General features: G+C 37.6%; 1 protein-coding gene across 1 annotated transcript in view; it reads left to right on the top strand.

The window, feature by feature from the left end:
* XKR9 (XK related 9) overlaps positions 1–11,601 on the top strand; it is a 38,406-nt gene continuing 26,805 nt past the window's right edge. Inside the window, exon 1 of the mRNA XM_049853561.1 lies at positions 1–272. Coding sequence (XP_049709518.1) covers positions 1–272 — 272 coding nt within the window. The remainder of the gene's footprint in view (positions 273–11,601) is intronic.

Here is an 11,601-nt window from a genome sequence, read left to right as displayed (position 1 = left end):
ATGAAATATACTAAATGGAATTTTATTATGTCAGTTCTTGGCATCTTTATCTATATATTTGATTTGATTGTGGACACCTGGGTGTCTGTCAAGTTTTTCTGTGAAGGACAATATGTTTTCGGTGTTTTAACAGTAATCTTTATACTCTTTGGAACATTTGTGGTCCAGTGTTTTAGTTATTCTTGGTTCAAGGCCGATTTGGAGAAAACAGGCCAAGAAAATCATCATCGTTTTCTTCTACTTCACTGCTTGCAAGGAGGAGTTTTTATAAGGTGAGCATACACTTTTGATCATTAGCAGTAGTTCAGAACTTTATTTTATAGTTAACTAAAAAAAACAAAAATTTTTTTTTTTTTTTTTTTTTTTTACTAAAGTAAGACATAAGTAGGTTCTGAACATTCTATGATTCTCTGTATATCTAATTTAATATGATCTTTTTGTTATTACCTTAAGGGATTTCTTTATGTTAAAGGCAATATATATCTTAAAAGTAAAGAGAAATATTAAAGGCGACTATTAAAAGAGGATAACACTGTTTTGCTACAGTTACTTTTTTTTTAGGAAAGCTTGCAAGTACGCTTTACTTTTAAGTAATATTTTATTGTGTTTTCTGTAAAAGTTTACATAACAAATTAGGTTCTCGTTTAACATTTTCTGTACTGATTGTTCAGTGACAATGTGTCAACATTCTCATTATTTCCATTCTGCTTGTTCTGTTTCCAATAATCTAGTTTCCCTGTCCTCCCCCCATCCCCTGCCCTTACCTTCTCATCTTTGCTTTAGAGTAAGTGTTGACTATTTGGTCTCACACAGATGATTTTTTAAAAGAAGCGCAGTACTCATGGGTGGTATTGTTTCTTTTATGAGCCATTCTGTTATTTAGCTGAAATGTGACCTCTGGGAGTAGTTTTGGGTCAAAGTTTAAAGAATATCTAAGGGCGATAGCCTTGGGGGTCCCTGTAGTCTCAACCGGTCCGTTTAGTCTGGGCTGTTTAAGAATTTGAGTTCTGTTCTACGTGATCCTCCCATTTTATCAGGATCCATCTCTTGTGTCCCTGATCAGAACAGACAGTAGTTGTGTCCAGGCTGTGGTTCATGTCGATTGTTTAGTCATGCAGTCTAGTTTCTTCTTTGAGTCTTTGATTTTCTTCTTTCGCTTTTACTCCAGATGTGTACAGACCAGCAGTTGTATCTTAGATGGCAGCTTGCAAACTTTTAAGACCTCAGATGCTGCTCAACAAACTAGGATGTAGAACATAAGGTTGATGAACTAGATTATGCCTATTGACCCAGTTGTCCCACGAGACTATGGTCCTAAGCCTTTACATTCAGTAAACCAATTCTGTGAGGTGTTTGGTTATGTCTAAGAAGTATCTGTAACTGCGTCCCCTGTAGACTTTATTATATACATGGATAAATATGCACATGCACATATTCCTGTATATACAAATGCCTATATATGCTTTTTTTTTTTTTTATCTACCTATACACACATATGCGTTTGTTGTTGTTGTTGTTAGGTGCTGTCAAGGCAGTTCTAACTCATAGCGACCCTGTGCACAACAGAACAAAACACTGCCTGGTCCTGCGCCATCCTTACAATCGTTATGCTTGAGCTCATTGTTGCAGCCACTGTGTCAGTCCACCTTGTTGAGGGTCTTCCTCTTTTCTGCTGACCTTGTACTTTGCCAAGGATGATGTTCTTCTCCAGGGACTGATCCCTCGTGAAAACATGTCCAAAGTATGTAAGACGCAGTCTCGCCATCCTTGCTTCTAAGGAGCATTCTAGTTTTACTTCTTCTAAATAGATTTCTTCATTCTTTTGGCAGTCCATGGTATATTCAATATTCTTCGCCAACACCACAATTCAAAGGCATCAATTCTTCGGTCTTCCTTATTCATTGTCCAGTTTTCACATGCATATGATGTGATTGAAAATACCATGGGTTGGATCAGGCGCACCTTAGTCTTTAAGGTGGCATCTTTGCTCTTCAACACTTACAGAGATCCTCTGCAGCAGATTTACCCAATACAATGCGTCTTTTGATTTCTTGACTGCTGCTTCCATGGCTGTTGATTGTGGATCCAAGTAAAATGAAATCCTTGACAACTTCAATCTCTTCTCCATTTATCATGATGTTGCTCATTGGTCCAGTTGTGAGGATTTTTGTTTCCTTTATGTTGAGGTGTAATCCATACTGAAGGCTGTGGTCTTTGATCTTCATTAGTAAGTGCTTCAAGTCCTTTTCAGTTTCAGCAAGCAAGGTTGTGTCATGTGTATAACGCACGTTGTTGATGAGTCTTCCTCCAAATCCTGATGCCCCGTTCTTCTTCATATAGTCCAGCTTCTCGGATTATTTGCTCAGCATACAGATTGTATAGGTATGGTGAAAGAATACAACCCTGACACACACCTTTCCTGACCTTAAACGAATCAGCATCACCTTGTTCTGTCCAAACAACTGCCTCTTGATCTATGTAAAGGTTCCTCATGAGCACAATTAAGTGTCTGGAACTCCTATTCTTCGCAGTGTTATCCATAATTTGTTATGATCCACACAGCCGAATGCCTTTGCATAGTCAATAAAACACAGGTATACATCCTTCTGGTATTCTCTGCTTTCAGCCAGGATCCATCTGACATCAGCAATGATATCCCTGGTTCCACATCCTCTTCTGAAACCAGCCTGAATTTCTGGCAGTTCCCTGTCAATATACTGCTGCAGCCATTTTTGAATGATCTTCAGCAAAATTTTGCTTGCGTGTGATATTAATGATATTGTTCTATAATTTCCACATTTGGTTGGATCACCTTTCTTGGGAATGGGCATAAATACGGATCTCTTCCAGTCAGTTGGCGAGGAAGCTGTCTTCCATGTTTCTTGGCATAGATGAGTGAGCACCTCCAGCGCTGCATCCATTCATTGAAACATCTCAATTGATATTCCATCAGTTTCTGGAGCCTTGTCTTTTGTCAGTGCCTTCAGAGCAGCTTGGACTTCTTCCTTCAGTACCATCAGTCCCTGATCATATGCTACCTCTTGAAATGGTTGAACATCGACTAATTCTTTTTGGTACAGTGACTCTGTGTATTCCTTCCTTCTTCTTTTGAGGCTTCCTGCGTCGTTTAATATTTTCCCCATAGAATCCTTCACTATTGCAACTCAAGGCTTGAATTTTTTCTTCAGTTCTTTCAGCTTGAGAAATACTTTTGGTTTTCCATCTCCAGCTCCACACACAGCATACACACCTACATATGTAACCACACACATATTTTTTGGTTGTTGTTGCTGTTGCTGCAAAATCATATATGTTACAGCATTTGCCAAAAACGTCCCTTTTTCTTGTGTACTCCTTAGTGACATCATTTACCTTAGTCAGGGTGTGTACACTTCACCCACGTTTGGTGTTACCTTTCTCATCATCAAATATAACTAGTGTCTACTATCTAGAGGGGGCCCTGGTGATGCAGTGGTTGAGTGCTCGGTGGCTAACTGAAACGTTGGTGGTTTGAGCCCACCAGGTGCTCCTTGGAAGAAGGATGTGGCAATCTGCTTCCGTAAAGATTACAGCCTTGGAAACCCTATGGGCAGTTATATTTTGACCGTATAGGTTGCTATGAGTTGGAATGAACTTGTTGGCAATAGGTTTAGTATCTAGAGAGAGATTCCCCCTTCCTCCCCCTCCCATCACTGGTAACCACTAATGAATGTTGGTTTCTGTGTGTATACCTATTCTTCTCATTTTATAGAAGTGAGATCATACAATATCTGTCCTTTTGTGATTGACTTACTTCACTAAGCATAATATCCTCCAGATTCATCCATGTTATGTTTTGAGGACTCATTGTTATTGTTTATGACTGTGTAGTATTCCATCGTGTATGCATATTCATCCATTCATCCGTTGATGGGCACGTAGGTTGTTTTCATCTTTTTTCTATTGTGAATAGTGTTGCAGTGAACATAAACCAAAAACCCATTGCTGTTGAGTTGATTCCAACTCATAGTGACCCTATAGGCCAGAGTAGAACTGCCACATAGTGTTGCCAAGGCAGTAATTTTTTTTTTAAATTTATGATTAAATTTTTAAAAAATCTGTGATTAAATTATGTATATGTATATGTATATAATTATATATATGTGTCTATATATGTTATTGTGCTTTATGTAGAAGTTTACAGAGCAAATTAGTTTCTCATGAAACTATTAATACGTGTATTTTTTTGTGACATTGGTTGCCAACCCTGTGACGTGTCAACACTCTCCCTTTCTTGACCTTGGGTTCCTCGTTTCCATTCATCTAGCTTTCCTGTCCCTCCTGCCTTCTTGTCCTTGCCCCTGGGTTGATGTGCCCATTTTAGTCCCATGTACATGGCTGTACTGTATGTTATTGTTTGTTTTATAGGCCTGTCTAATCGTTGGCTAAAGGGTGCAAGGCTGTAACCTTTATAGAAGCACACTGCCACATCTTCCTCCCACAGAGTGGTTGGTGTGTTCAAACTGATGACCTTTTGGTTAGCAGCCAAGCACTTAACCACAGCATCACCAGGGCTCCATTATAGAACTGTTCTGTAGGATTTCCAAGGCTCTAATATTTATGCCACATATTTCTCGTGTGGAGCCACTGGTGCGTTCAAACCACCAACCTTTTTGTTAGCAACTGAGAGCTTAACCACTGAGCCACCATTAGAGCAATGAACATAGGTGTGCATATGTCTGTTTGTGTCACTTATTAGACCTCTAGGGTATATACCTAGGAATGGCATTGCTGGATCATAAGGTAGCTCTAGTTATACTTTTTTTTTTTTTGAGGAAGTGCTATACCATTTTCCATAGTGATTGTACCATTTTACAGTCCCAGCAGCAGTGGGTAAGGGTTCCAGTCTCCCGACATGCTTGACAGCATTTGTTGTTTTCTGATCAGTGCCATTTTAGCAGGGGTGAGGTGATATCTCATTGTAGTTTTGATTTGCTTCTCTCTACTGGCTAATGATTGTGAGAATCTTTTCATATGTTTGTTTTTGGCCACTTGATGAAGTGTCTGTTCATGTCCTTTGCCCATTTTTAATTGGGTTATCTTTTTGTTGTTGAGCTGAAGTTTTCTACATATTTTAGAGATAGATCTTTATCAGATATGTCATTCTTGAAAATTTTTTTTGCAGTTTATAAGTTGTTTTTTTACTCTTTCAATAGTCTTTTGATGAGCATAAGTATTTCATTTTTATGAGGGCCGAGTTATCTAATTTGTCTTCTGCTGTTTGTGCATTTAGAGTTGTGTTTGATAATTTATTAAAAAAAAAATTAGATCCCAGAGTTTTGTCCTTGTGTTTTCTTACAGGAACTTTATAGTTTTAGGTTTCGTATTTAGGTCTTTGATCCATTTTGAGTTAGTTTTTGTGTTTAGTGTGTGTTATGGATCCTGTTTCATTTTTCTGCAAATAGATATCCAGTTTTGCCAGCACTATTTGTTAAAGAGCCTGTTTCTTCCCCCATTGCATGGATTTTGACCCCTTGTCAAAAATCATGTGTCCATAGATGGATAGATTTATTTCTGGGCTCTCAATTCTATTCCACTGGCTTACGTGTCTATCACTGGGCCAGTACCAGGCTGTTTTGATTACTGTAGCTCTTTTGAGATCAGGGAATGTGAAGCCTCCCACTTTGTTGTTCTTCAGTATTGCTTTGGTTATTTGGGGCCTCTTTCCTTTCCATATAAAGTTGGTGATTAGTTTTTCCATTTCAGTAAAGAATGCTGTTGGAATTTGGATCAGGTTTGCATTGTATTTATAGATTGCTTTGAGTAGTATTGACATTTTCACAATATTAAGTCTTCTAATTCATAAGCATGGAATGTCCTTCCATTTATGTAGGTCTCTTTTAGTGTCTTGTATTTTTCATTGTATTATTCTTTTAATACCAAATCACCACCAAAATGTGGTGGTGGTTTGGTATTAAAAGAATAATACAATTTAATAGGTTAGGCCTATTCCTAGGCATTTGATCGTTTTTGAGGCTATCATAAATGGTATTGATTTCTTGATTTCTTTTTTTTGGAATTCTCCATTAGTATAAAGGAACTTAACTGATTTTTGTGTGTTGACCTTGTACCCTGCAACATTGCTGAATTTTTCTCTTAGGTTCAGAAGCTTACTTGTGGAATCTTTGAGGTTTTCTATGTATGGGATCAAATCATCTGCAAATAGGGATAGTTTTACTTCTTCTTTTTCCAATCTGGATACTCTTTATTTCTCTTCCTTGTGTTATTGCTCTAACTAAGACTCCCAGTACAATATCAAATAAGAGTGAGGCTAATGGACATCCTTGTCTCATTCCCATCCTCAAGGGGAAGGCTCTCAATTTTTCTCCTTCGAGAATAATGTTGACTGTTGGTTTTGCATATATGCCCTTAATCATGTTGAGGAATTTCCCTCTGCTCCTTTTTGTTGAGAGTTTTTATCAGAGAAGCATGTTGTATTTTATCAAATGCCTAGTTCTGTGTCAATTGAGATGATCCTGTGGTTCTTTTCCTTTGTTTTATTTATGTAGTGAATTACATTGATTCATTTTCTAATGTTAAACTACGCTTGCATTCCTGGTATGAATCCCACTTGATTATGATGTGTGATTTTCTCAATATGTTGTTGAATACAGTTACATTTTGAATTTGAGTTATTTAATGCCTTATATGGAGGGTAGTTTCTGATTCTATCTTGTTTAAAAAAAACAACAGATTCATGACTATTGGTTGAAAGTATTATATAGTACATGTATAACATGTTATATTTAATATTATGAAAATATTATAACATGTAAGAGAAGAAGAATGTGCAATGAGAAAAAAGTTTACAGGTTTTAAGGAAGCTGGAAAGAAAGTATTTTGTGTGTTGGTATTGGAAGTCAGTTTTGGAACCAGAAGTTGTAAATTCTCAATAAGATGAAAATACTTAAAAGAATGGAGTAAAATGTACTTATAAGTAGTCATTTAATGAGTATTCTATATGTGTAATAATGAGAATTAAATAGTAGTAATATTTGGAGGAGGATAAAAATTACTTTTACAGATGATCTAGGAATATGGTAAATTGTTATTTGCCATTCTATTAACAGAAAATTTACACATCCTCCTCAAAACTATTTTCATTGGTTTATCAAACGATGAACTTAAGGTACTACATGACATTCTGTTATAAATTGTGTAGTAAGAGAAAGGCAAAGTTGCTTTGATTTTTTTTTTTTTTTGCATAACTAATGATTTTTGGGGGGCCTTGGTGGCACAGTGGTTAAGTGCTTGGCTGCTAGCCAAAAGGTCAGCAGTTTGAATCTACAAGCTGCTCCATGGAAACCCTATGGGGTATTCCTACTCTGTCCTGTGGGATTGCCATGAGTTGGAATCTACTCAATGGCAACAGGTTTATTCGTCTGATTATTTTTAGTGATTTTTTTTTTTTTTTTTACTGAATATGAGACAGTATATAAAAAATTATAGAGGCCTGAGATATTATTTTCCTTTTTTTGTGCTGGGCACTTAGAGTGAGGTTAACTTACTTTTGGTTTGCCGTTGCTCCTAGGGTACAGAGAACGTGGTTTGGTCATCTTTATCTCTACGGGTCCTGAACACTAGGTCTTATCTCTTGCTATCACAAGACTGCCCAAAACCCAGCCTTGCTTTTACAAGATTTTCTATTTAGCTTTTTAGTCTTTCATCTTATAGCTTCAGAATTTGGCAAATGTCTTGAGGGGAAAACTGACCATGAGTTTGAGTTTCCTCAATCTCCAGTCCTGCAGGATCTCTGAAACCTCTGATTGTTTCTCTGTTCCTTAACAGCAGCTCTCTGCATGGGCAAAATCCAGATTTTTCAGCCCCTTGCCCTAAGTAACAGAGTCAGCAAATACCCCAAGGAAACAAGCATCTGCAGGAACATCAGCTCAGTTTCCATCTCTAATTGTCTGTGGTAGAAATTGGTCTGCCGCAATACTCTACATCCTGCTTAGAAGTATAACCCATAACATGTGATCCTAAATAATTCCAAGTCTAAAGTTAATTGAAACATTTATTTTTCTCATGGACAATATTGTTGTTAGGTGTTGTCTGGTCATTTCCGACGGATAACAATGCTACGGACCACAGAACAAAACACTACCTGGTCCTGCATCATCCTCGCAGTCACTGCTATGTTTGACCCCATTGTTGCAGCCACTGTGTCAGTCCATCTTGTCGAGGTCTTCCTCTTTTTCACTGACCTTCTACTTTTCCAAGCATGATGTCTTTCTCTAGTGACCAGTCCCTCCCGATAACATGTCCGGAGTATGTGAAACTAAGTCTCACCGTCCTCGCTTCCAAGGAGCACTCTGGGTGTACTTCTTCCAAGACAGATTTGTTCATTCTTCTGGCCAAAAAAAAAAAAAAAAATCCCAAACCCATTGCCATCAAGTTGATTCCAACACATAGTTTTCGCCAACACCGTATTCAAAGGCATCAATTCTTCATCGGTCTTCCTTATTCATTGTCCAGCTTTCGCATGCATATGAGGTAACTGAAAATACCATGGCTTAGATCGGGGCACCTTAATCCTCAAAGCAACACCTTTGTTTCTGAACACTTTAAATAGGTCATTTGCAGCAGATTTGCCCAAATGTAATATGTCATTAGATTTCTTAACTGCTGCTTCCATGGACATTGATTATGGATCCAAGCATAATGAAATCCTTCACAACTTCAATATTTTCTCTGTTTACCATGACATTTACCATGATATAGCTTCTCGGTCCAGTTGTGAGATTTTTGTTTTCTTTTTGTTGAGGTGTTGGTTCAAGTCCTCTTTGCTTTCAGCAAGTAAGGTTGTGTCATCTGCATATTACAGGTTGTTAATGAGTCTTCCACCAATCCTGTTGTCCCGTTCTTGTTCATATAGTCCAGTTTCTTGGATTATTTGCTGAGTACACAGATTGAATAAGTATCACGAAAGTCTACAACACAGACACACACCTATCCTGATTTTAAACCACGCAGTATCCCCTTGTTCTGTTCAAACAGCTGCCTCTTGTTCTGTGCACAGGTTCTGCATGAACACAATTAAGTATTCTGGACATTCCATTCTTTGCAGTATTATCCATAATTTGCTGTGATCCCCACAGTCGAATACCATTGCATAGTCAATGAAACACAGGTAGGCATCTTTCTGGTATTCTCTGCTTTCAGCCAAGATCCATCTCATGTCAGCAATGATATCCCTCATTCCATGTCCTCTTCTGAGTAAGTTGTTGGTCTTGCAAAATTCCGTCATGTGATATCTGGCGTCAGTTCTATCACCAAGGCCATATTTTCCAACTTCTGGTCCTTCTTTGTTTCCAGCTGTCACAGTTCAATCACCAGTAATCACCAATGCATCTTGATTGCATGTTTGATCAATTTCAGACTACAGAAATTGGTAAAAAAAAAAAAAAAACTTCAATTTCTTTGTCTTTGGCATAGTGGTTGGTGCATAAATTTGAATAGTAGTTGTGATAACTGGTCTTCCTTGTAGACAAGTGTGTGTTATCCTGCCACTAACAGTGTTACAGGAGCCCTGGTGGCACAGTGGTTAAAGCGATCGACTGCTAACCAAAAGGTCGGCAGATTGAATCCGCCAGTTGCTCCAAGGGAGAAAGATGTGGCACTTTGCTTCCATAGAGATTTACAGCTTTGGAAGCCCTACCGGGTTGCTATGAGTTGGAATCTACTCGACAGCAGTGGATTTGGTTTGGTTTGGACAGCGTTGTAGTTCAGGATAGACCTTGAAATGTTCTTTTTGACGAAGAATGCGACGCCATCCGTTTTCAATTTATCATTCCAGGCACAGTAAATCATATGCTTGTCTGATTCAGAATGACCAAAACCAGTCCATTTCAGCTCACTAATGCTTAGGATATCTGTCTTCAAGCATTCCATTTCATTTTTGATGACTTCTGATTTTCCTAGATTCGTACTTCATACAATTCACATTGCAATTATTTATGGATGTTTGCAACTGTTTCTTCTCATTTTGAGTTGTGCCACATCAGCAAATGAAAGTCCTGCAAGCTTGACTCCATCCATGTCATTAAGGTCAGCTCTATTTTGAAGGGACAGCTCTTCCTCAGTCATGTTTTGAGTGCCTTCAAACCTGAGGGGCTCGTCTTCTGGCACTATATCAGACAATGTTCAGCTGCTATTTATAAGGTTTTCACTGGCCATTTTTTCCAAAGTAGACTGCCAGGTCCTTCTTCCTAGTCTGTCTTAGTCTGGAAGGTCTGCTGAAACCCATCCACCATAGATGACTGCTGGTTTTTGAAATACTGGTGGCATAGCTTCCAGCATCACAGCAACATGCAAGCCACCACAGTACGACAAACTGACAGACAAGTGGTAGATGGACAATATAAAGACCTCAAAACACTTTAATTCCATTTACCATGATCCGAACTTGTAGATTAATGTTCCTGGCATTATAATTCTTGATTTTAATCTCACTGGATGATATTATTACTGCATTATTATTTGTTTTATATATTTAAATTTTATTGCATCTTGGTTACATTTATCCATATATTTACTATTCTTTTTATTTATTTATTCCTTCTTAAACCTCAGACCCTATGCTGCTCTGATAGCAGAAATAAGAAAGTGTTCCTTGTTTGCTTATTTTCCAGAGGAGTTTTGTACAAGGCTGGTATTATTTCTTCCTTAAATGTTTGATTAAATGTGTTGGATGGAGCTCATCTTGCATGTAGATTTTTTTTAGAACAAATTCGTTTTCTTTGATATAGTGCTATTCAGATTTTCTGTTCGATCTGGATCAGAGTTAGTAAGTTGTGTCTTTCAGACAATTTATCCATTTCATCACAGCTGTCCAATTTACTGACAAAAATTTATCCCTGGTATTCCCTTAGTATCCTTTCGATCTCTGTATGATCTTTAGAGATGTCAGCTTTTTCATTCCTGCTACTGGCAATTGTGTTCTCTCCTCCCTCTCCCTACCCCCTTCAGTCTTTATAGAGATTTATCAGTGGTCAAAGAACCAAATTTTGACTCTGTTAGTTTCACTCAGTTTTTTGTGTGTGGGTGTCTTATATTTCATTTCCTCTTTCACAAGGAGTTATTTAGATATTAAAATTTAAAAATATTTGGATGAATAGGGGTATATATTCATATTTGTTGGTATATGCATAAAAAATCCCATAAGACTGCACAAGACACTGGTAACTGAATTCTTGTGGTCATGGGGGAGGGTGAAAGCTGGGAAGTTGCATCATAGGAGTGGGATGAAATTTTTTCACTGTGCAACTTTTTGAATTTTTAAAGTTTTGAACTATGTGGCTATTTTGTCTGTTCAAATAATTTTTTTAAAAAAAGGAAAATTGAATTAGGTTGACTATTAGTGAAAGATGCTAGCTAGATAAACAAAGACACTTTCCTCTTTCTGTCTTTTTCTTTGTATTTTCTTAGTCTAGGAAGTGGCAGAATACTGAGGCAAATGTTGAGATATGAGTAAAATTAAAACAGTTACATAAAAATAGGCCAAGTTATCCAAGTGTTTGTCCGGACTAAGAATTGAAAAACTTGAGATTTTCCAAGTTATGA

Source organism: Elephas maximus, chromosome 15, assembly GCF_024166365.1.
Source record: "Elephas maximus indicus isolate mEleMax1 chromosome 15, mEleMax1 primary haplotype, whole genome shotgun sequence".
Lineage (NCBI taxonomy): Eukaryota > Metazoa > Chordata > Mammalia > Proboscidea > Elephantidae > Elephas > Elephas maximus.
The sequence above is the reverse complement of the archived record's forward strand: the minus strand, read 5'-3'. Positions and strand labels throughout refer to the sequence as shown.